This window comes from Blennius ocellaris (assembly GCF_963422515.1).
Source record: "Blennius ocellaris genome assembly, chromosome: 17".
In the NCBI taxonomy this organism is placed as follows: Eukaryota; Metazoa; Chordata; class Actinopteri; order Blenniiformes; family Blenniidae; genus Blennius; species Blennius ocellaris.
The window spans coordinates 18,193,297-18,214,485 of record NC_137666.1 but is presented as its reverse complement, the minus strand read 5'-3'; the positions used below and the strand labels follow the sequence as shown (position 1 = coordinate 18,214,485).

The 21,189-nt window shown below is 42.4% G+C and overlaps 2 protein-coding genes across 2 annotated transcripts; one reads left to right on the top strand and one right to left on the bottom strand.

Annotated features, from left to right (window-relative positions):
• Positions 1–2,491: 2,491 nt before the first annotated feature.
• vcpkmt (valosin containing protein lysine (K) methyltransferase) lies at positions 2,492–5,242 on the top strand (the record flags this gene model as incomplete). Its single annotated transcript, XM_080512315.1, has 5 exons — positions 2,492–2,748; positions 3,226–3,339; positions 3,431–3,503; positions 4,906–5,025; positions 5,101–5,242. The coding sequence occupies 5 exons, from the start codon at positions 2,492–2,494 to the stop codon at positions 5,206–5,208; spliced, it is 672 nt and encodes a 223-aa protein (XP_080368441.1). The 3' UTR covers positions 5,209–5,242.
• Positions 5,243–15,430: 10,188 nt separating this feature from the next.
• Positions 15,431–17,823, bottom strand: arf6b (ADP-ribosylation factor 6b). The gene is made up of 3 exons (XM_080512358.1): positions 17,726–17,823; positions 17,343–17,493; positions 15,431–17,224 (listed from the first exon to the last, which is right to left on the bottom strand). Exon 3 carries the CDS (start codon positions 16,991–16,993, stop codon positions 16,466–16,468), a length of 528 nt encoding a protein of 175 aa, XP_080368484.1. The 5' UTR covers positions 16,994–17,224; positions 17,343–17,493; positions 17,726–17,823; the 3' UTR covers positions 15,431–16,465.
• Between the last annotated feature and the right edge of the window lie 3,366 nt (positions 17,824–21,189).

Below are 21,189 nucleotides of genomic sequence, written 5' to 3'. Positions count from 1 at the left end.
GTGATGGGATGAGCCGGAGGAGGCAGAAGCGGGACCATATGAGGTACTTTCGTTCATGCCGCACCTCTCCGGGGTCAGACCGGCCCCGGAGGCCCCGGAGGCCCGGGCGGCTTGCGGGGTCTCCCCGGAGGAGCTCCGGCTGGTCTCTCCGCCGCTCACCTCCTCCGCGCTGCTGCGGAACAGCTTCAAAACCCGCAGAGGCACCGACATGACCGACTTCGACACGAACTGACAATATCCTGACAAATTTAACTTAAAAAGCTTTAAGAAATGACACGTTTATTTGACGCTTGTAAGGCATGGAGGATAAACGGCAGCGCGTGCATATTAATACGTGCACGTCAAGCATTGTCAGTGAGCTGCGCGTGACCGCGGAGCTATGTAATTATCACAGTTGCACTGCGGTTCAATTTTAGCTTATCAATCTTACATATGTTTTAACAACTATAGCTTTTTTTTTTTTTTTTATGTTTTACATGAGTTCATTCGTCCTTGGAGATCAGGTGTGTTAAACCAAAGGCCCGTGGGCCAAAATCGGCCCACAAGAAGCTCCAATTCGGCCAAACCACCAAGCAAATTATAAAGAATTTAAAGAAAACATGGATTAAAAAAAAAAAACAGATTTCTCGACGAGCAGACACAACACTGAGACCTGAGCTTGAGATGCAGTGATGCCTTCATGAAAGCGACCTCACTCTATAGCTCACAGTCATGCTGTCAGGGAGAGTTTGTAAAAACATGCATAATGCAACAGCAATAGAAGCTTTTCTGACATTTCATTGTATTTTGCAAGAGAAAGTTTCATTAAAATTGTCTTTATGTTGAGATTGTAGTCATTTTCCATCATAATTGTTTGGTAAGTTTAAATTTAAAGGATTGTGGAATTAATTTACCGGTCTGGTCCACTCAAGATGAAAATGGGCCCTGAAATAAAAATGTGTTTAACACTCCTGATGCAGTGGCGCCACCAGCCGGAGTCATGTACACACAGTGTGTACAATTTTTTATTTTTTATTTTGTGATCTTGTGAATGGGGCATTATCAACATACCATATTTATAGGAGTAAACTAATGACTAACCAACATCCCTTTTGACACATTTATGAGATGTGATAGTCTGAGATAATATAACAGACCTGTAAGAGAAAGTCTCTGAGAAGCTGAGTCATAGTTATGAGATCAATATGCCTGAGGTCAGACTGGGTTGCTGGGTGACGTGAGGTTATAATCAGGAGATCATACATCAGAGGGCAGATCATTACTGAAAGATACAGCATTGATCAAGCAGTCATAAATATGAGATCATATATCATTATCATAACATTGGGGATACTGGAGCAAGAAAAAGCAGGTGAACCAGTGAAATAACAGGATTATAACAACCACATCTCAATATGTTTCGATGTTTTGTGTCATTCTAAATTTAATTCAATAACTTTCGAAAACCAGTGTGAATTTACAAAGAAAAGTAAGCACAACATGATGCCATTGTGGACTGCTTCCTGGTGTCATCAGGTTACTTTCTTTTGGATTTGTTTGCTCCTATTATTTTCTTTCTGCTGTCCAAATCTGCAACAATGTTAGGATAAATGTTGATGGAATTATTTCTGCAGCCTTCAGCATCATGTTTCTTACAAATACAGATACACAGTAAATTATTTGTTCCCGACTTGAATGTACTGCCCTCTGTGAATAAACAGCAGTTACCCTTATTAAGTTAAGCTGAAGTGTTTTTGGTAATGTTTATAGTTTGAAAGATCATCCTTCATACTACAATGGGCCAATTTTGGCCCTGAGCCATATGTGTAGGGTAGAGCCTATGTGAACCTTTAGTCTTTGTCAAGCACTCACTGAAATACTTGCAAATGTAACATTTAAACCTATGATATTGAAAACTACGTGAAAAGTTAAAAGAATGTGTGTCCTTCAGGAAAACGGTGACCACTGGCCTAGAGGTTAGAGAAGCTGGATGTTTGCTGATTCAGTTCCCACAGCTGACAGGTCACTACTGTGGCTCCCTGAGCATGACCCTTGACCCCCATCAGCTCCCTGGAGTGCCATAATGTGGCTGTCCACCACATCCTGGAAATAGTTATGGGTAAAGGAGTAAGTATAAAAAAAGAACTTCTCCATGGGGATTTATAAACTTTGTACCATAACTTACAACTTAGCCAGTGCCACTGGCATCCCGCATCAGGCACTGGAGTATGATTACCTTGTTTAGTTAAAGTAGAAGACCCATGTAAAGCCAATCTCTGTTTTAAAAAATGAGCAAAGCTTTTATATCGTAAACCACTGCTTATCTCAGCTTGCTAATCTAATCAGCTGGACTAAGTTAAGTATCGAATGATAAGAACAAACAAGTGTAAACAATTATATTTGATTTATTTTTTAAATAACTAAATCAAGAAGCGATGCTTTCATTTTGAAAAAGAAAATGGCCCGGAAGTAACTACAATACTGCCTTCTTCCGCTTCCTGTTTTGGCCAACATGGCGGCCGGTGAGGACGAGAGTAAATACTTTGTGAGAGAAATTGAGAAAAACAACGGGAGCGTCCTGAAATTGAAGCAGTGCTACATTGGAGACGTCGGCTGTGTCGTTTGGGACGCCGCCATCGTGCTGTCCAAGTATTTAGAGACTAAAGAGTTTTACGAGCCTCCCACAGGAGTGAACGTGTGGAGCGCGAGCTCCGTGCTCGAGCTGGGAGCTGGAACCGGAGCTGCAGGAATCATGGCGGCCACGCTGGGGTCAGAAAGCATCTGGTTTATAACAACTCGTATACATAAACACTAAAACAAGATTATAATGACAATTCTTTAATGTCTCTCGGTCCAGTTATTGTCATTACTGTTCAGGTGGAGCAGGAGTGAACCGACACAACAACATAATTTCCAGTCTGCTCGTACTTTGGTTTATGGTTTATTTATTTATTTAAAGCAAATAAGAAAATAGCGAGGTTTTCATAAGAGTTGTAGATTTGTTTCAGAACAGACGTCTGCAACCTTCAGCCCTCCCCTAAAAAAATAAGGGACTTGCTGATCGTATTAGACTTTTAAATTAATACTCGTCTTCGAGCACATGCAGAATGAATGTTTGTATCTGGAATACCAAGTACATCATAGAAGAAATCCACTTTCCCAGTTGCAATATGACAATCCATCAGCGTTTCCTTTGTTCCTGCTGGTTTAAATCATTTCAAAGTCCTATTCCACGTGTTCCCACAGAGCACAAGTTACAGTGACAGACCTGGAGGATTTGCAGACACTTCTGAGGGTGAACATCAGAGAAAACCAGGCCCTCGTCACGACTGGATCTGTAACCGCAAAGGTACTGAAATGGTTTGTACTTGTATTCGCTCCTCGGATCAGCTGGAGATTTCTGACACGCTGCAGTTTCATCACCGTTGGACCTCCACTTTTCTTCTTCTAGGGGTGAAGATGTGTCTGAGTTCTTACCTTCCCCACGATTTGTCCTCATGGCAGATTGCATCTATTACGAGCAGGTATTTGTCCTTTTTGCTTGTTTATTTATTAATTTATTTTAAAGTGTGAAAAACTGAAAGCTTAGTTCATCCCTATGGCTCTCCTCTGACTGCTGAAGTGTTTCTACATGTTGGAATCCACCTGAGGTGAAATAAAGAGCGTGCGTATATGCTGGACAATTGACCACAAACACACCATCAAAAGGTTTTTCAGGAAAAAATCTAAAATGCTGCTTTTACTTTGTCATCATGAGGAGGTAAATGAATTTAAACTATTGCATGGTAACTGTTTTTTGACCTAGATACAATAACCTATGTCCCTGAATGAAGCATTGCTACTGGTCATGAGCATCACGGCCATACTAAATAGTTGTTTTGCTCATGTGGAAGTTGATAGACAATAAGAACAATGTTTCCTACAGAGTGTCATGACTCCCAGTTCATATTCTCCTGGGATTAGGTGGTTTTGTAGTTGACAGTCAACAACAATCCATCTTCACCGTCTGTCCACTAGAATACCCGTGTCGTCCCATCGTCAACGTTTATAGCGTTTTATTCTGTGGGTGTGTGTGTGGTTTCATTAGGAATGGCCTGGAAAGTTTCTATAAACCTTGAGGCAAAGATGAATTCAATAATGTAGCTCTGATCAAATCACATGACTGACAATCACTTTTATATTTAGATCTGAGCCAAAAACACATCAGAAATTTCCTTTTCAGTCAGTCTGACATGTTGCATTTTTTTTATTTTCACAACAAAATATACTGAAAGAATATTTAAACTCCAGATTTCTCTTCGAGACACTAAAGCCTCCAACAGGTTGAACTCCTCTGCGTCAGACAATAACAAAGACGTCATCAAACCGTAACACAAGAGTCACAGAATTCAAGCTCAGTTCAAGATGATGGTGCAATACTATAAACTCACTAGACTCATTTGGTAAATTTTGTTACAATGGTTTTGGTATATATACGTTGTTTTTATATCCCACTGGGGGTTTGTGTTCCACAGTTTGAACTAAACCAAAGCAATAACACCTTTATTCATTGGGAAGTTTCATTAATGGACTGAACTGTAATATTCTGCTTTTCTCATCTAAATGATGAATAAATATTGAACTCCTTTGGGAATGCTCTGTTGATTAAACATATATATATATATATATATATATATATATATATATATATATATATATTCTAGAAGCTCTTTTCGTGGTGCTCATGACCAGCTTTCTAGAAGCTAGAAGCTCTTTTCTTCCGTTTGCATCATTAATATCCAAACACACAGCGGTGAAGTGTTGCTTGTTTACTTTCACTTTGACCGGTGACTCACATGTTATCAGTAACTTCTGCCTCCAGACGACTTCTGTGGAAAAAAGCCCAAACTGCTGCGTGTTAATCTGCACTTCTTTGTTTCCGTACAGTCAGTCGTTCCACTGGTGGAAACCTTGAAGCTGCTTTCTGGACCAGAAACCTGCATCATCTGCTGCTACGAACAGCGCACCGAGGGCGGCAACCCGGAGGTGGAGAGGCGCTTCTTCCAGGTCAGAACCAAAGCGCCCGCGTCACTCCGTTGCACCGAATTCTTCCTCCCGACTCACTTTTGTGTCGTCTTCCAGTTGCTGCAACAAAACTTCAGCTGCGAGAAAATCCCCGCTGACAAACAAGACCCCGAGTTCAGCAGTCCAGACATCCACATCCTGCACATCCGGAAGAGAAGCGTCTGATTGGTTCTGCTGACGAGGCCGCTTCACTGTAAAATAATTGACTTTCTCAATATTTGTAAATTGTTGTATCTTCTTTTTTTTTTAAACAAAGGAATAAATGATTGATTGTTGATGAGAGGTTTGAAGAAATGAGACTTTTCTGTTGTGTTGAATCTGTTGTTATGAAGCGAGAGGGAAGTTTGAGGTCAAATGTAGTTGAAGTGTAAAGAATTGGGATTATCTTAATCTGACTGATTACCTTGTTGTGAACAAAAGCAGTATACTCAAATTGCGCTTAATTATCCCTAAAAAAAATCTACTTTAACAAGAACAGATTCAATTAATTGTAAATTTTTAGGATGTAATTTAAAGGTTATGAGCTATCATGCTGCTGGATTAAATCGAATGGGAGCCCTGAACTATTATGAAACAAGTATGAAAACATGGGTATTACCCCTCTGGGGCACAAGGGGGCAACAGATGCCCAAACTCTCAAAGCATGCATTCGTGTCCAGACATTTATTCTGTGAAATCAACTGAAAATAAAGAGCTCATCTGAAGGCCAAACATCAAAGTATTATCCAGAGCTCCACAGGCATCCTGCAAAAGCGTGAATGTTAATCACTCACTTTCAGGTTGTATGTTTTCATAGCCGAGTGCGATTTCTTTGGGTCGCGGCGTATGCCATCTTTTGCCCTGTATGTGAGGGGAATTCCACTCAAAGCCCCAGATTAGGTGGAAGATTACGGGCCTTTTCGGAGCATAAAACCATGAAGTACGCCTCTCAGTGCCACAGGCATGCGGGGCCCCTCGCTGCCTTTCATGCTGCTCCCTGTTTACACAGCGGAGCTGGGGTGTAATGAGCAGGGAGGCCTCCCGACACTCGGGCCAAATAAAAATGTTAACGCTGGAGTTGACGGGGTGCGGTTCACGCCGAAGGTCCCGGCAAACGCTTACAATCACTTTCAGGAGCTAAAACGGATCCGTACGCAGGGGGCGGAGCCGCCTCAAAGATAATAGCTTTATTCCTGCACTTCCTGTTTGAAATATGTTCAGGCTTGAGTTTTATTGTGTATCTTTATACAATGAATGACATCAATTATCACCAATAACTGTTAATGCAAAATTAAAGTGAAAAATGCATCGTTTTTTTTGCTGGGGTGATACGCACGAGCAGCGTTTCTACCGTCTCCATGGAGACAGAGCTCAAGCCTTTTCATAATCAAGTACTATTTTCACCCGTCCACACGAAAACAGTCGGAACGTTTTCATAAAGTTCCACCTCTTGAGTTGTTCTCAAAAGGTTGCGTTTTTAGAGTGCAACGAAAGCTTTGCATTTTCACTTGAAAATGTCGTTTATACTGGGATTACTTCACAACTTTATACAATGACGATTAAGGTTGTTAGACGACAGGATGTTTCTCTCTCGCAGTAGCTGAGTTACTTAGAATTCAAATTTTTTTTTTTTAAGTGAAATCAGAAGACACCCAAATGTCCAAGTTTAATCTCTTTAATCCATACTGACAGTCTGATGATGCAGCGGTACCTTGGTGATTGTGAAACGTTTGACATGTGGACATGATGTAGAAAGATGGAGGTGTGGTGGAGTCAGAGTGGAGGAATCTCCGGCCTGATCACCAGAGGAACAGAATGAGATTAATTGCCTGTTTTGTTTTGTTTGGGTTTTTTTTTTACTTCTAAAGTCACTATAAATAACTACAACGGATCATTTAAGATAATTGCCCTCTCGCTCCTGCTCCGGGCTGTTGGACCCTTCCTCCTCCAATCAGGCGGCTGCTGAGGTCTCATCTGGCTCCGACCAGGCTGGTGGTGAGCTGACGTCCCCGAGTGTGAGGGGACAACATGCCCCCCCCCCCCCCCCCCCCTCCGCCCACTCCACAATCCCCCCACACCCTCATCCCCCCATGTCTCTGCTGCTCCACTCTCCTCAAATGTCAACCCGAAATAATAGAGACGGTGGAGTTGGACTGCTCTTGTTGTAATTAGGCTAACACTACAGGGGGACACAGGGAGGAGGGTCCCTGGAAATGAGGACAGCTCACAATGAAGCAGTCTCTCTCTCCCTGAGACAGTTCTGTGCTTTCACCTGGAGTTGTACTCGGTTACACCGTCACCATATTGTAATTGCCTTGTGCACAGCGTAGTTTACATATATTTAGAATTTTCAAATAACTGAAAGTCTTTGAGCCCTTTTCTTTCCGGGTTTACAGCTCAGACGTCACCTCTGTGTCTTTAAAGAGTCCAGCGTGAGGCGGCAGCACAGCGGCCCTCCACAGCAGATGTGCGGACGAGACTCCAGCAGCCTGTGTGCTGGTGCTGCGCTCTGCTGCATCACGACACGGGGACACACTGGATCCTTTGTGTCGCCAGCATCCTCCTCATCACCTTCATCACGCCGCCCGGAGCCAAGAGACACTGCTCAAGAAAGGAAAGACTCATTTTCTCTCCAACTATCAGGGAGTGGCTCAAGAATAGACATCAAACTGGGCTGATGATTAAAAATAGAAGGAGAGCTGTACGAATGTGATCCTCCTTCCACCACACGTACACACACACACACACACACACACACACACACACACACACACACACACACACACACACACACACACACACACACACACACATACACACACACACCTTCTCTCTTGAACTTTCTGCTCTGCAAAGAGACAACAAGTCCTTCCAAAAAATGAGCATGTGATGTGTGTGTTGTGGTGTGTGTGCTCTCTCTCGCTCTCTCTCTCTCACACACACGCACGCACGCACGCACGCACGCACGCACACACACACACACACACACACAGACACACACACACACACACACACACTGCTCCTAATCTGTGCTGCTCTTGTTGTGGGGTTAAACAGAGAGGTGGTACAGTGCCAGTGGATCACAGACGACTCGCTTATAGACTCATAATGCAAGCCGACCGTCCCACCCCGAACAGCTCCAGCACCACTGCAGGAGAGCGGGGAGGGTGGGGGTGGGGGTGGTGGGGGTAGGGAGGGGGGTTTGGCTGTTAAGACAGCTGTGCTGCGGTTGAGAGGGGACACAGATCCAGCACTGTGAGAAAATCCTGCACCCGTTCCCCTCAAGTCTGATCATATCAGCAGTGGGCCTGACCGACGACGTTCGACTGTGTTGCTATTCCAGGTGACTCAACTATAAAACTACCCAGTCCTGGGAGAATACGGACTGGGAGTCATGGCGAACCGAGTTTTCACTGGCTCCGAGCAACATGGTCATGTAAAATGGCCGACACAAAACACAACAAAAGTTTATTTGTTTTCATAGCCGTGTACCTAAATCAAGGGTGTCAAACGTATGGCAGCAAAACTGGCCTTCCGGAGAGGATGATCTTCTTCGAATCGTCTCATCTTCCTCCTCCTCCATTGTTTTTTTTTTTTTTTATTTATCTTTTTTGGGTGAAAAATACAATAGTGTACACATAGGATATTGTACATATCAAATCCTTTTCTTTCTTTTTTTTTTAAAACAATAAACAATAAAAATAACAAGAACAGTAGAACCCAGTCTCTGACAGCAATATAGTAATGAAATATTACGAATGTAAAGTAAAAAGGAAACAACAAAAGAAAAAGAAAAGAGAAAAAAAATACAATAATAATAATTAAATTAAATTAAACATGAATAGGATAAATAATAGCAATAATGATTTTAGGAAATAACAGTAACCACAACAATGACTAAGTAATAATAATGACTAATAATTAAACGGATGTATAGACAAGTCTTAAGTACAGATGGGTAACAATAAAGTACAACACCACAAGTTACATAAGTGTGGTCGAGGAATAACTCCTCCACTGTTAAACCAACCACGTTTGTCACTCCATCCATCCTTCTTTCTCTCCTCCGGCCTGACAGCTCCTAGACCGGCATCTTTTGTTCAGTATCCACTAACGTCACCCTCGTCTAAACTGCTCTTCCCGTCTCCACTCTCCTCTTCACCTCCTCGGCTCTGGATGGATCTTTTTCTTATCTCTTGAAGGTTATGTTCCAGCTGCAGTCCACTCGCTATCGATCCCAATGTCGTCTGCATGCGTCAGGTCATTCTGCAACATCACCACTGCAAACACAGAGGGGCTCCGATGTGCTCCCTGAGGTCTCCCCATCCTTACCTTGAACCTCCTTGTGTCACTGTATCGCTGCAGCCCCAGCGCTAATCAAGGTAGCATTAGCGTGAAAGCTATATGCAAGAGGAGTTTGTGCAATCGGAAGTTTTTACCATCATTAATCTGGAGAAAAACACTGCAGCAGAAGGACTTCAAGACTTTTGTCGTGAACATTTTCAGAACATATTGGCATTTTCCTTGCAAGACAAAAATTTGAGGTTGTTGTTTTTTTTATTGGTTCTTGTGTCAGTATACTGTTCCGTTGAGATAAATGCGGCCTGTATGCGGCCCCATGACTCACCCCTGCTTGAAACCATTATCAAACCTTGATGTGGTCGGTGTGTCATGTGGACGAGGGGCCGACTCCAACATGGCGTCAGTGAGAATGTAACACTTCATTGAAGGATTTCTTGTAACACTTCCAAAGTTGTGTGGAGCCTGAACGTCCCGTGACTCCGATCCCCGCAGCATTCTAGTGCAGTGATGCAGTCGGCATTATAAGCATGCATGGTGGTCCAGCACAGAGGGGAGGGGAGCAGCGCGCGTGGGTGTGTGTGTGTGTGTGTGTTTCCCTGAGTCATTAACTTTCAGCAGGGTGAATGTGGAACCGAGTGCGTGAGCAGCGGTGATGCACCGTCACTCAGAACAGTGACGCCGCTGTCAACGGTGTCCCGTGCACCGACGTGGGCGGGATGGGGGTGGGGGGGGGGGGCGCCCCCGACGGCGGTCGTACTGAAGGGAGCCTTTCAAGTCCACGTTTTCACGGATCTCCATCGCGCCTGTCAGTCAGTCAGTGAAGACCGGCGGATCTCTCAGCGGGGTCAATGACTTTGTGTTGGGTTCGCTTATGTAAAGCGACATAAGAGGCACACGCTACAAAGGTCAGTGCTGGGTGTGTCGTATGAACAAACACATCCCGACACACGCCGGCTCTGAGTTTTATGCAGCCTCAGAAACAGACGCAGGTGGATTTCTGCTCCTGGGGAGAATTCAGAGCTGCAGCATCATTTATAAAAGCTGACCCTCCCCCTCCTCCTCCTCCTCCTCCTCCTCCTCCTCCTCACACTGGAGCAAAGCTCTCACCTGAATGTGAGCCGTTAACTCAAAGCAGCTCTCTTTTACTATCTCTGTGGTCAAACAAACTGATTCCCAAGGTCACGTGTAGCGCATAGAGCTTTTGTTGCCCCATTTACTTGTCGCTGTGTGACTCAACTCAAGATGTTAAAACTATTCAGCCAACCGGTTGTGCCGGGAGGAACGTTGAACACATTTTTTTCTGCTTCTGTGAATTTGCACTCTCACCACAGTGAGCAACCTTCAGCTGCAGATATGGCTGGAATGTTATTTTGGACTGAAGCCCGGCGTGCACCTTGGACTTCACAGCTTCATATTTTCATTCTCCGTCAGCTGGACTCCAGCGGAGCTCAGCCTCGCTCAACAGATCCACTTTGATTTAGATTTATGAGGGGAAAACCTGCTGTGAACAACAAATACGATGCCACTGCAATCGAATACATTTTAATGTACCCAAGCTTTGCTTTATCGCCCTATGTTTGCACAAAAATGTGAGTAATTGTGACTTTTTTACTCAAAATTGGATCATTGGAGTGTGAAAATCTTGAGTTGTTTCAAATTAAAAACATTTTTAAACAGTACTTCATGGTTTTTTATTTCATCCTCTATCTTGCCACTTTCTCCATAGCATTTATAAGAAATGTTTGCATGCCAATTGCTCTGCTATTAGCTGGATTCACTGGTTTAGCAATGTTTCAAACTTTTAACCCCCCCCAACATCTGCAGGATAAACATTAGCTTTTAGTGATAGCTTTGCTGATTCTAATAAATTTGCTATTGACCGAATTACTGGTAACTCTTAAAATACAAAAAAAAACAAAAAACAAAAACACCATTAAGCGTTGAAATAATCAACAGGATTTTTTTTTTAAATGTCCCTTTGGCCCCGTTTACAAGACGGCGTTTTCAGCGGAAACGCATTATTTTGGCATTTTCATCGCAGAAAACCTTCACGGCAAAGTTTTGAAAATGAGGTCAGTTACAAAAAGATACATTTTCAGCGGCTCTGAGCTTCGCCGTCATGTAAACAAACACCCATAATGTAACAAAAGTTTTGTTTTTTTCACTAAATTACTCAAGTGAAATATAGTCGGGTTTTTTTCAGGCGTTCAGCTCCGGAAGACGACGGTACTTTCTCACTCGTAAACAAGTTAAATCAGTGCATTTTCAAGCCTTTTTTTTTTAAAGAACAGTAATATCCGTTTGTGCTTTCTGTGAGAAACACCTGTCGTCATGACAAACTCCACAGCGAACAGAGGTCGTCAGTCTGACAGCAGCACATTTACAGAAGCTTTCTACAACATTAACCTCAGCAGGAAACCTCAAACGACTTCCAGCCACTTCCGGCCTGTTTTTTTTTTTTTTTTAAAGCTCAGTGTGAGTTCATTATTAACGGCTCAGTCAGGACGGGGAGTTTGGGGAGCTGTGTGCCTTCAGAGGAGGAGTTTAGATAAATAAACTGCTTTAATAATGGTGTTTGAATGTGTGCACCAGAATATCTCTTGAGTGCAAGCGTGGCAGAGCCTCCAGTGATTATCTACCGGGTGTGGCTCTAACATTCTCGTCCAACGTGAAAGCCAAGACTACAGAGACAGAAGTGAATTCGTTTTTGGTATTTGTACGTCCAGGACTTGTTCTTCTTGGGTTTGATTTGAACATTTATGGTAAATTCATAGGAATAATTCACTGAAATTGTTTTTCTGCTTTGAGATTTCTCCTTTTGATTAAGAGTGCTCTTCCTCTTGGCCCCGAATTTACCATGAATTGCAAAAAATTTGTTAATTATTTGTGATAAATAGCAGTTTTCCTTTACATATAAACCCCTATCTATCTACAAACAATTTGTTTATTGTGCAAGCTTATGATGTGATGATGATAAATTCAAAATACTGCGTGATCTATAGTGATTTACTTTAGAAAGGCAAAATAAAAAAAGGTTTAATAAGGGTAAATTGGATACATTTTGCTCAATTACAAGTCAGACATTTACTCAGATTCTCCAGAAACGTACTTTTTAGTTACGCCTCATTGTGTTTTCAACAGCAGGTATTTGATCACATGTCATAGACTAATAAAAATCAAATGGTGGAAATTCTGCTACCTGCAGTTTCTCTCAGAGCTGAACAGACCATCACTGCACAAAGTGTAAAACATCTGCATTCCTATATTGCACATTGAGGGGGGCAGCTTCTTTCAGTTTCTACTCACTCTTCCTCTTTTGGTGCAGTATGGAGGTACTCAATGGAAACTTGCAGTTATGGGATAGTGAAACCATAGACGCCCGGCAACCCGTCGCCATGGCAACAGCCCAACAAATCTGCCACACACACTGAAGCAGTTCAACAGAAAATTTGTACCGATGTTGGGGGGGGGGGGGGGGAGAAAGAAGCTAAAAGTGGCTAAAAATGTACAACAGATGAAATTACCAGTGTTGCCACAGTCCCCTGGCAAGTGAAATCGAATTACTGATTACTAGTTACTCCTTTGAAAAGTAACTTAATTCCTTGACAGATTGCTTGCTTTTAAAAGTAACTAAGTTCGATTACATGTTACTTTCAGCAGCTACGACGACACCTCCACCGTGACAACATAAAAAGAACAACAGATTTTCAAAAAGAAAAAGCTGGTGGGGCTTCCCTGACTAAAGAAAATTACAAAAGTAGTGTAACATCTCTGCAGTTGTATTAAAGTTTAACGATGAGGTCACGTTGGTTTTGATTCTTTTGTGTTACCTTAATGCACCGTTAGTCCGAGTCGGCGTGCGATTGGCTGAGAGTGGAGAAAGGTGAGTGTGCAGGTGACCACAAAAGGTTATAATAATAAGAATAAGAATAAAAAACCAAAACAAACAAAGAAAGGTGGTGCAGTTGTTAGCACTCTCGCCTCAGAGCAAGAAGGTCTTGGGTTCAAATATGGCCTTTCTGTGTTCAGTTGGCATGTTCTCCCTACGTGTGTGTGCGTGTGTGTGTGTGAGGGGGGCTCCTGATACTCCGGTTTCCTCCCACATTCCCAAAAAACACAAGTTTAATAATCACAGCTGCATTGTACAGACGTGTGTTCGCAGACATCCTGAGGCCTCTGCAGCTCCATATTCCCCTCATGACAGATGACTTCAGCTGCAAAACACTGAAAACGAGTGCTGAAGAAGACATGGTTGCTACGTCTGACTGCCAACACGTGCTTTAAATACCAGAGAAAGAGTGATAGAGAAAGCCACAATGAGGTTTACAACCAGTGAAGGACACAGTGACCTTCAGAGAGCTGAGAGCAAACTGTGGTTTATTTGTACAAAACCTAAAAATTCATCGTTAAAAAAACCACATCTTGATACTTAATCCTCTTATAATCGTTAAAGGTGCAGCATTGTAAAGTTTATGTAATGTCATTTTTTGTGCATTGGGTCAGAGTCAAAGTAATGCCTGTTGGCGGATTGACTTCAACTTACCTGAACTTAAATTTCAAACATTTTATCACAAATTTTAGATCTTAGAGAGAAATAAGATGTAAATTTTTCATGTAAATGTTAAAGGGGGGGGGGGACAAACAAAAAAGAAATTTACACAACAATGTTTTCAAGAGAAAACGCAACACTTTGAGTTTAGGCTGTCTGTTTACGGTGCTCGGAGCCACTGAAAACTAACTTTTTTTGGAAAAATTCTCTGCAGATGGAACGTTATGAAAATGTTTTGACTTCATCGTCGTGGAAACGGGGAAAACGTAACTTTCCCCAATCCCTCGGGCTCAGTCTGGAGTAGATTGTGTTAACACTGCTAATGTAAGTAATCGATTTTCATGGAAATGGACATCATTTTAAAAAAACTTGACAGCGTAAATGCAAAACTTTTATGAAACAGAAACACAAAAACGATGCGTTTTCATTCAAAATGTTGTGGTGGAAAAGATGCCTTCTTTTAAAGTTCATGGTTAACTTTCTGAAGTCTGAGCCGTGAGTATATTTTAGTATATTTCACGCTCATATTCTAAAATTAGTGTCATTTCATTGTCAGGTTGTACACAAAAATTTAAGGTATAACATTGTTTATTATTTTAATCTGTTTATCCTTAGTCATAAAACCAGAACTTAAAAAAACCCAATATCTTTCCATACTAAAAGGTTTGGCTCCTTTTTTCCAGAAATATTTTATCAGATTTTCACTGTACCTAGTGAACCTTTAACTTTTTTGTTAAGCAGATTTTCTTTTTGCACAATCACCATAGAAACAAAGTAACTTTATATAGTTTTTACATGACACTTGAGTATTATAATCTTTTTAACCTTGAATCACTAACTGTACACCCAGTTTGATTGGCATGGTAATACATCAAAACAAACTCGTACTAGAACTGGATTCTTTCAGATGCGACATGTATCTCAGTTTTCTATTGTGTCAGCTACTCTTAAAAAAAAATGTCTGTTTTCTTTGGAAGTTTTACAATTAGTTTGGTGGTTTGTCGGACAAGAGTTGAGCCCCTTGTGGACCGGTTGGAGCCCACAGGCCTTATGTTTGTCCCCCCCCCATTCACTCTTTGGCAAATAATGACCAAGCTTGAAACTGTAGCAGGTTCGGATGCTTGGCTCACCCGTTTTTCCATTTTAAATTTTAGCCAAGCCTTTTTTTTTTTTTACAGGACCACAATAGATTTTTTTGGTTAAAATACGTATAAAAATGACCAGAACTCGCATGTAAATTCATACTTTGGGCTTTAAACGCCAATGTTTCATAAAGTCCCAGCCCAGCGTCGGTTCTAAACCGAGGCTCCCGACCAACGCACAGTGCTGTACAAGAATTCAGAGCCGAGCCGTGGATCTCCGCTGTGCCCTCCGACACCCGTCATGTGGCTCTGTTGTTACTCCAGGAAGGCCAGCAGTCCCACTTCCTGTTTTGGACAGTTCTCTGCTTTTTCCTTTTCTTTTTTTTTAAACTGGCAAAGGGACCCGAGGCCTGCAGCTTCATCGAGCACAACACCAAACTGAACGAGGATCAAGAAAGGAGACGAGGGCGTTAAAATCACTTTTTTAATAAGACATTACAATGACATTGTTCTGTACATGGTTTTCCCCCGCTGGAAAACGGGAGCGAGAGCTGTGTGGTGACACTTCAGCAGCCCCGGCCTCCCACTGCATGACAGATGGATCTGATGGAGGGTTAATGTACTTCCGTACTCATGCTACAGATATAGGCTATCATATAATGTCCCAAAGCTGACACTAAATCAACCGTGCTTTCAGATTGAGAGCTTGGAGCTGAATGACATTCCTTTGGAGAGATTCAGTCGACTTGGACTACGAATTACCCAAAATTTGAAAAATGCATCTCAACAAGCATGTGTAAGAGTTACTGGAGGCCTATTGGTTGAATGTTCAGTACAATTAGGTATCAAGACATGACACAAAAGGTCAATCAGTTAACTATATAGCCCACATAAGGATATTGGGGTAACAAAATGTGTATTTTTTTTTCTTCTTTTTTTTTTGCTGATGACAATGAAATGAAAGCTTTTTTTTTTTCCTTTCTTTTTTTTATACCCTTTCTCGAGAAACCGGCGTCCTCTTTAGCATCGTGAATACTTCTCATCACAGTACGGTATTAAAACAAAGTCCTTCCATTAGGCTACATGACAAGAGCTCGCCTCAGAAGAAAAGAAGATCCAAGTTCAATGCAACAGAGATTGAACAACCTTGAAAACAAGTTTTTAGTCCAAAGGATGAAGATAAAAACTTCAGCTTCCGTTAGAAAAAATCATATAAAACAGGAAAAAGAATAGGCAAAGGCGGTGATCTCTGTGGCTTTAACCTTGGGACCAAATCAATATTTATCAAGCAAATCAAGCCCCTGAAATTAATGAGTGATATAGGCCTGCTACAGAGTACAAGCAAACTTTTAAGCCGGCAAACCCAGTTACGGATAAATTAGTCATGGGGTAAACGCAGTATTAAAAATAAATGGGAGATAATCAACTTTTCTTAACCATACTCATTTTGAGAAGTTATTCGTTACTTGCAACATTATAGTTTTGACCTAAAACAGTCAGCACTCAATCATTAAGATTTGTAGTTTGAGGTTAGCCATGTCAAGCCCTCATACAGTCCATCACCTGTGGTGGCACAGGAGGGCTGAACATACCAATTCCTATCTCTGATGCGCGTCAAGCCCAGCTTCTCCTGGATTTCGTGAGGCTTCATGGCGTCCGGAAGGTCTTGCTTATTGGCGAATATCAAGATGATGGCATCCCTCATCTCCCGGTCGTTTATGATGCGGTGAAGTTCCTGCCTCGCCTCGTCGATGCGATCCCTGTCCGCGCAATCCACCACGAAAATCAAGCCCTGCGTGCCCGTGTAGTAGTGTCGCCACAGCGGGCGGATCTTGTCCTGGCCCCCCACGTCCCACACGTTGAACTTGACGTTTTTGTAGGTGACCGTTTCCACATTGAAGCCCACCGTAGGGATGGTGGTCACAGACTGTCCGAGTTTCAGTTTGTAGAGGATTGTTGTCTTTCCAGCAGCGTCAAGCCCCAGCATCAATATTCTCATCTCCTTATTGCCAAATATCTTAGAGAGCATTTTCCCCATTTTGGACTCTTGTGCATAAATACTTCTTCGATCAGGAAAAGTTCTGGACACCGATCAGGTGGTACTTGTGGGAGGTGGGGGGAGTGGGGGGGTTATATCACCTCAGAAAGTCTGTCAGGATGCTGATAGGTGCAGGGGCATTTAAGTTGAGAGGATCACAATGTTGTCTGGGCCTTCACACGACATGGCACGGTCACACTGAGAACTTGAGCAGGTCGATCATTGTACAACCTGAACGTGTGTGTGTGAGAGAGAAAGACAAATACAGGCCGTGAGAAAGCAGTGTGGGTGAAACACCGTGGATTCTTCCTGGCGCGTGTGTGTGTGTGTGTCTGGCGGTCCTCCTCACCGGCTGCGCCCTTGTTCTCTTAACCGCTACCGGAGCTGCTTTCTGCGGCTACTCCATCCAAGCGTCCCGCCGGCTAACTTCACCGCGCTGGGAGGACGACTTCCACCCGCAAAAAAACGCACGCCTCCACCGGTGTAGAAACTCCTGTCCCCTGAAAACACATTTAGCGGGAGGGTCAGAGGGGGGAAAACGAGCAAAGCCGCCGCTCACGGCTGTTAAAGACAGCTAATAGCCTAGCAAGCTAGCCTGAAGCTAACCCGCTATCGAGACTTACTAACGGTCCAAACTCAACAGATTTACAGCCGAAACGCGAGCAACGAGGACCGAACCCTCGGGGCCGGTGTTTGCCAGCGGAATGCCTTAGATATATGTGGTTTATTTACCTGGTGTGTCCCCCTCCGGTCTCGATTAATCCCCCCAGCTCGGGTCTTTCTCCTTTAAGTGGAGCTGGTCGCAGCGGTGCTACACCGGAAAGGTGTGGAGCTGCATTCAGAGCTACTTCCTCCGTCAGCTCATTCAGCCCCGCCGTCTGCAGCTCCGCCACGCACCCGCTCAGCACCGCCAAAACCCCGCTTAGAACCAGCAAACACCGTCTCAGAACCAGTAAACACCACCTCAGAACCAGAAAACACCCTGCTTAGAACAACCAAACACCCTGCTTAGAACAACCAAACACCCTGCTTAGAACAACCAAACACCCTGCTCAGAACCACCAAAAATCTGCTCAGAATCACCAAACATCTGCTCAGAACCACCAAACATCTGCTCAGCACAGGTATCAAAAAGACCCCAGCTCAGAACAACCAAACATTTGCTCAGAACCACCAACCATTTGTTCAGAACCATCAAACATGTGCACAAAATAACCAAAAACCTGATCAGAACCCCTAAAAACCTGCACGGAACCTCATAATGCGCTCAGAACCGCAAAAAAGCCTGCTGACAATTTCATGAGACTCACTCAGAAACTCCCAAAACCTGCTCAGAACTTCTACACACCTGCTCAGAACCGCTAAGCACCCATAAAGAACTTCCAAACAACCACTCAGAACCTCAAAATATCCAATCCCATTAAAATCAGTGTCTCATAAAATGGATCATTGTTCAGTCACACATGATGTTTAAAATGCTCTAAGTGTTTTTCTCTCTCTCAGTTTCAAATGTTTCCAAGAGAGTAATCTAATTGCTCCCTGTTCTGTAAAGTGTAATATCTCCCTCTTGTGGCACCCGTATAGTATTCAGCCTCAAAGTGTGGTTCATTTTTTCATTGTTGATAGTGTTTTCCTTCACACGTCTATCTATTTATCCATCTGTTTATTATTAAAATAATTATTTGTATTCATTTGAACAGTTCTACATTCATTAGCCTGTCATAGCAACTTGTTCTGTTCAGGGCGTTGGTTGTCTCTCTGTTGGAATGCTGCAGGTTCGAATACCTTTCCAGCCACATGTCGAAGAGTCGTTGAGCAAGACACTGAACCCCAAACTACTCCCTGTGGATGGATTGAGCAGATTGCATGACTGCTGCCTCAATTAGTGTGTGAATGGGTGAATTTGATTAACAATGTCAATTGTTTTGGGGGCTGCTCAAGCAGTCATTTGAGCTATAGTAACAGCTTTTAGCCATCTTATTCTCCTGTTTACATTTTCTCATGATTTATTGACTTTAACCATTATGGTAATTTTTGCAGTTTCAGCTCTTTTAGGTGCCTGGGTTGATTTGTTTACTTTTTTTAAACAGATCTTTTTTTTTTAAATCAGTCCTCAGGTGAGAATATGTTGCATCCCAAGCAGCAGAGATTATTCAGAGGTGAAGAATAGCAATAAAGATAAATATCGATCATTTTATTGTTTACATTTTGTAAATATTTCCAATACAGGAAGCGAGTCTGTTTCTTGGTGAAGACAGAAGCAATTCGAATATTAAAAGCCAGTCTGAATAAATAGGTTTTGAGCATGGATTTAAAAAGGCCAGTAAAGGTGTCCATGTCAGGTAGCAGGTGGTTCCAGAGTCTGAGGCCAGCAACTAAGAAATTCCAATCTCCACAGTCTTTATATCTAGCTCTAGGGATGTCCGGCAGGAGCTGGCTTGTGGATCTTTATTTTATTTTTTTTAAATATATTGACTTAATTTCTCACAGCAGGCACATTTCATCTTGTGGCCAGATTAGACTCTCTGGTGAGCCAGTTCTGGCCTGCTGGCTGTATGTTTGACACCCGTGATTTGAAGTCTGTTTGTGGTATTTTTTAGTTGATTTAAAAACTGTCAGCTGCGAAAGCAGACAAAGCGCAGAAAGTTTAGTAAGCACAAAAAAGATTGTCAAAGACCATTTACAAAGATAACCTGCACTAAGTTAAATATCAATGTCTTATGTCATTCTAGTAAGATGTATATTTTAATGGATGAGTTTTCTGATTTTCAAATAATGAATTTCCAACTACTCAATTCTGGGTGTAACATCAGTCGAATCAACAAACTGGAGGCTGGACTTAAGGCAAACTCCACTACCGCCACCCAACACACAAATTTAGCATTGCTTTAATTTCACATACTCAACCTTTAAGAGCTGTTTTTCTGTAGACATTTAATTTTCCAACTTTACCAACTTTACTGTTTGGATGACTGTTTTTGTCTCATTCTATCACAAGAATGTGTAATTTTGCAACATAATTGCTGCAAAGAGGCCAGTTTCCACTGTGTCAGAGTGTTTTTTTTATATATATTGTTTCCATATTCATGCTTCATCTCAATCTTATTGAGCTGTTGTTTTAACTTTGTATAAACATGTGTTCTGCCTTGGCAGGGGCACCCTGACGGAGGCTGATAAGCAAGAACACTGCAACCTTGCCTCAGCTGATGTCTCGGTAGCATCCCACGCCTCCAGGGGAGACTGACATTCTCTACAAATGTCTAGCATAGCAATGTGTTCCTTTTTTCTGTGTAAACCCTCCCATCTCTTAATCGAAATAAAAGTGCAGGAGAATGGCAGGGAGCTCAGAGTGGGTCGGAGGTGTAACTTGGGCGCCTCCTGTTCATTCTCCTCGCGAGTAAAACCAAAGCTCATTCTTGTTGTCTTCTTCTTTCTTGCAGATTTAATAAATGTCTGTAGCCTAAACCTGACACACTGAAGGTGAAGGAATCTGAACAACAGTTTTAAAATGGAGACAGACCCAAGATCAACTGAGAGTGAGAGGTTTCTCTTTTGTGCGAACGCTCTTGTGTGGATGGGATGGTGCTGGATATCCATCCAGAGAGCTGAGTAAGGTTATACTGTTAAATGTGAGCTAAAAGAAAATAGGGGACTATTTCAGACTAAAATATCAGATCATACTTGTTCTTAATACTGAAGTAGGCCCAAGTCACTGTACTACTACTACAACAACTACTATTATTACTATTACTACATCCACATTGTTAACATTTTTACACCATTTAGCTTTGTTTTTGTTTATGTTTCATTGTTTTAATCTACAAAGCGTTTGTGATGTTGGTAGACAACAATTTATAGATTAATTTCTCACAATGAGAGCACTGTCCACGAGAGCTGTGCAGTTCCTGCGTCACGAAACGGCATTAACAACACATTCAAGGAGCATTCAGCCATGTTTAATGTTTTTGGAGTGAAAATCATTTTGTGTTTTCATTTCAGAAAAGTTTGTGTTGGTATGTTGCAGTCCTCTGTTGTTTGCTCAGGTGTCAGGGTCCTTCAGCTTTGTGCTGCCTCAATGAAAAGAGTCGTCTGAAGATTATGAGGTTTTAACCTGAAGCTATAAACCAAAAGATAAAGGGGAAACAGCTTCTTTGAAGAAATGAGCACTCCAGATTGTAATCCAGCCATTGTCTAAA

What these genes read in the sequence shown, in the direction of transcription:
- arf6b (XM_080512358.1), bottom strand. Translation starts at nt 16,993, where the DNA reads ATGGGGAAAATGCTCTCTAAGATATTTGGCAATAAGGAGATGAGAATA.